The sequence below is a fragment of the Mastomys coucha genome, unplaced genomic scaffold, assembly GCF_008632895.1.
Source record: "Mastomys coucha isolate ucsf_1 unplaced genomic scaffold, UCSF_Mcou_1 pScaffold20, whole genome shotgun sequence".
NCBI lineage: Eukaryota > Metazoa > Chordata > Mammalia > Rodentia > Muridae > Mastomys > Mastomys coucha.
In genome coordinates, this window is record NW_022196903.1 from 137,033,814 (window position 1) to 137,038,355 (window position 4,542).

General features: G+C 41.8%; 1 protein-coding gene across 8 annotated transcripts in view; it reads right to left on the reverse strand.

Annotated features, from left to right (window-relative positions):
* C2cd5 (C2 calcium dependent domain containing 5) overlaps window positions 1-4,542 on the reverse strand; it is a 107,932-nt gene that overhangs the window by 70,872 nt on the left and 32,518 nt on the right. For 4 of the 8 annotated variants that reach the window (XM_031383830.1, XM_031383826.1, XM_031383831.1 and 1 more), the window contains 3 exons: window positions 4,124-4,295; window positions 1,960-2,055; window positions 461-616 (listed from right to left, as the gene is read on the reverse strand). In XM_031383830.1, the coding sequence (XP_031239690.1) occupies window positions 461-467 (7 nt within the window). In that variant the 5' untranslated portion in view covers window positions 468-616; window positions 1,960-2,055; window positions 4,124-4,295. Of the gene's footprint in view, window positions 1-460; window positions 617-1,959; window positions 2,056-4,123; window positions 4,296-4,542 lie in introns of those variants that run through there. The other 4 variants (XM_031383825.1, XM_031383828.1, XM_031383827.1 and 1 more) reach the window with 1 other exon arrangement.

Genomic DNA, 4,542 nt, shown 5'->3' on the forward strand with positions numbered 1-4,542 from the left:
TTTTTTTTTTTTTTTAGTTTTTGGTTTTTGGAGACAGGGTTTCTCTGTGTAGCCCTGGCTCTCCTGGAACTCACTCTGCAGATCAGGCTGGCCTCGAACTCAGAAATACGCCTGCCTCTGCCTCCCAAGTGCTGGGACTAAAGGCGTGTGCCATCACCGCACAGTGGTTGAGTAATACTTAAGGTTGTTCTCTGGCCCCCAGAACTATGCACATACCTATGTATTCACATGTTTGTACACACACACATACACACACACACACACACACACACATACACACATATCTGATTTAGATCTCTACTTGTTAAAAGTGTTCAATGGTTCGATGAGATGGTGCCTGGGGTAAGGAATCAACACTTAAAATTCACAATCTTTGTTTAAAATTTCAAGGATCATGTGAAAGGAAAGTGAAGATTTTAAGACTAAGTCAATCAACAGTAAAGGTGCTTTACTAGAATACCTGACATTAAGGAAATGAGTCTTTGCCTGGCTTCATTCGATGCCCTTGGTGTGCGGATTCTATCAATCCACTGATACTCGGGGTCCTCATTGACTACAAGTTCTTCTACAAATCCATGGATTACCACAGCTCTGTAGCACTTGGGAATAGATGTTGCTGTTAAAATAAATTATTTATTATCCTTTAATAAATCACAAAGCCAAACTTAAATCTTTAAAATATATACATATAAACAAGAAAAAGTATCCATCCAGTTTTTATGTTTTAGATCTAATGCAAGAATATCTACTACAAAAGCTCAGCGCAATTATGAGTCCTAGAGAACCTGTTAGATCTGTTTTACCCGAAAAATAATTTCCTGTCAGCAGACCTCTCACTTTTCGCACATAAGAATAACAAATGTAAACTTTACTTTCATGATTCAGAGAGTAGCTAGACATTAAATAGAAAATCAAAATATCACAGTATCACATGAATCTATATAAGTTAAAAATAAATTTAAGTCTATGAAAACAAAATGAACATTGGCTAGCTGATGCAAACACAAAGGCAGAGTGTCTTTCCATCTCACACTATAGCCCCTTTGTGAACATGCTGATGAGTCCCAAAGACCTGCTGTTCCTAGCAGCATCCATGGCCACATAACCAACTGGTACAGTAGTCACAGTCCTCAGTACAGTGTACACAGTACACAGATGCATTCGAGACTCATTGAAATCAATGTATGCTTGGATTTAAGTAGGATCTAGTTAAATCTTAGATTTAACTAGACTCAGAAGGGGGAACATCCATACCAGTCTCTCAAGAAACGTATTCACACGCTGATGATGACTCTTGGGGATGCTCCACCCACTGCCAGAGCAGACCTACACACGTCTGTGCTGGGGACCACAGGTGCAGGCTGTGTATGACACCACACATCATTACCCAGGCTGCACTAGCCCACAGTCCTGCCCAGGCTGCACTAACCCACAGTGCTACCCAGGCTGCACTAGTCCACAGTGCTGCCCAGGCTGCACTACCCCACAGAGCTGCCCAGGCTGCACTAGCCCACAGTGCTGCCCAGGCTGCACTAACCCACAGAGCTGCCCAGGCTGCACTACCCCACAGTGCTGCCCAGGCTGCATTAGCCCACAGTGCTATCCAGGCTGCACTAGCCCACAGTGCTGCCCAGGCTGCACTAGCCCACAGTGCTATCCAGGCTGCACTAGCCCACAGTGCTGCCCAGGCTGCACTAGCCCACAGTGCTGCCCACAGTTCTGTTCCTCACTCAGCATTCTATACTACAGCAAAATGATTTCTAAGAACTTGTAAAAATTAGACATTGTTTACTCTAAAACAGAATAAATAGTCACAGCTACAGCAACTGTTTCTAGAAATTTAACATTTTTTTCTCTTATATCAAAACCAAACTAACACTTTTCAACTAATCCTTCTGAGTATTAGTTTTCCATATTTAAAAATTACTATTTTTTTCTGTGAAATAAGACAATACTTACTGCAAAAGAATTTAACTCCACACGAAGACTGTCTAAATCTGTTTAAATCATTGAAGAGGTCTACTTTGACAACAACATTGATTTCTCCGCGGATACCTTCAGATATAAAAGGAAAATCAAGTTTCTAATAAGTTCAGAAAATATACAATGAAATTGTGACATAAATAGATGCAATACTGCTCTTCAGGTAATGTATGGTCATAAGTGCACGGTTCGCTGTGCTGCCCAGGTAGACGCACTCTCACTAGGTCCCTCAGTACACTAAGGTTGAGCATGCGACAGCCTGAGAAAAGCACTGTGTCCACAATTACCTACTGGCTCATCCATGTGAGCCATGACTACCTGAGGCATGAAGTCCCGCTTTAACAGATGATGGCACTGGTGGAAGGACTTGGTGAGTCCCAGGATATGACCCACTAAATGCACCAACCCAGTGAGCTCATTCCTATAGCAGCACTGGCCTCGTTTTAAAGAAGAAAGCAGTATGTAAGTAAGGTTTACTAACTTAGCAAGGTGCTGGTAACTAACAAACAGAAGGCCAAGAAGAAAAGTCAATTCTCAATGACACCAAGGACACACTCCTACGCCACATGGACTCTGATTTAACATGAGAGGTTTATCCATGGGCTTTCAGAACACGCTGCAATAAAAAGAAATGACCCAGCCCTGCTGCTAAACATTTACTAACTACCTTTACTTGGCCATCTTCATCTCTTAACAACTTCTAAGGAAAGTCTTTAGAATTTACTAAAACAAGAAGAGATATTTCAAATATAGAGCCCATATTAAGCCAATTATAATCAACCTTTATGTTAAATATTGGGAAATTAAGCCATGTGGTGGTGGTGGTGGTGGGAAGCAGAGGCAGGTGGATCTCTGTGTTCAAAGACAGCAGAACAAGCTCAAGGACAACCAGGACTACTCAGAGGAACCCTGTCTCGAAAAACCAAGAGAAAAAAAAATGTTGGGAAACTATTTCATGCACATAGCTGTTTACTGTTTTAATCTGGATCCCTGAGCAGCTCTTTAAAATCACTGACTAATAAATCCCGGGCATGTCCTGTGTCGCCTCTCCAGTTCTGGTATTACAGAGGATGCCGTGTGCACACATGGCTGCTAGGATCTGAACCCATGCTCTTGCCAGTTAGAGTAGCAAGGAGCAGAGGTTGTGGTCATAGGACCCCTTTGCATTCTAAAAATTATTGACAACTTCAAGGAATTTTTATAAATTTTACCAATATGTATCATAATAAAGTTAAGGTTGCCAATTTTTAAAATTTTAATCATTGTTTTCTTATTCATAAAAAATGAGCTTGAACTTTTTATAAAAATAGCTATTTTCTAAACAGTTTTTGTAAATCTGTCTTACTTCTGCTCTACATGTCATAACTCCTCTAAAACGCATGAGAAACTGAATGAAACCGTGAAGACATGAACACTGTGAAGAAAATAGCTCTCAACTCACAAAACCCACAACAGCCATGCAGGGACCTCACATGTTCCCAGACTACAGGCTAGTGTCTCACTCACAGTCTTTCTACTTAGGCTCCCAAATATTGGGACTAAAAGCATGTACCAGCATCTCAGGATAAGGATCTAGCTTTAAATAACAAAATTAACCAATTAGAAAACGTATTTTAAAAGTATAGACTACCAGCCAGGCAGTGGTGGTGCACGCCTTTAATCCCAGCATTTGGGAGGCAGATGGATTTCTGAGTTTGAGGCCAGCCTGGTCTACAGAGTGAGTTCCAGGACAGCCAGAGCTACACAGAGAAACCTTGTCTCAAAAAACCAGAGACAGAGAAAAACGAGGGGGGTAGGGGGAGACAGACTACCAATTCATCATTATTCTGTATTTTAGTTTTTCTTTTCTGTCTTTTGTCAGTGCTAGAGACCACCCCAGAGTATAAAGCTGGCTAAGACCCACCCCACCCCTCAAGACAGCTTTTAAATGACACATTTCCTTTGTCTGTCACATGGAGTCAGCAGGCATTTTAACTGCTCAGAGAAATGGTGATTCTCTCAGCAACATTTGGTTACTTGTCTATTTTCCAAGATGTCTTTTAGAAATATGGTGTTAAAAAGAACAATGTAGGACAAATGTTCTTGAGGTAAACAGAGAAGACCAAGCTGCATTTCATTTCCTTCCAGCATCGCTCCTTACCATGTATGGTGTCATAAATCGGGAACCACCCCGAGATGACCGTGGCAGCTTCACTGTACAGGAGAGGGTCGATGTCAATGTATACCTTGCCAATGGCGTCATTTGCACTGTAAGTGTCGTGGTCAAGGACTGTGATCTGCAGAGGCTCATCCTGTAAATCTTCATCATCCACCTAAACCACATCCTGAAATTAAATCTTAGCCTTTCAAACTTTATGCGTGACAAAACTACACACTGCCAAACCATAAAGGGATCTTAGGGATTCTCTTTAAAGACAGAGGGAGAGAGATTAGCCAACACAGGGTGGTGACTAGGGCCAAGCACTGGAAACCAGTGGCAGAGCACCTGTAGCATACAGTACCCTGTAGCATACAGCACCCTGTAGCATACATACAGTACCCTGTAGCATACAGCACCCT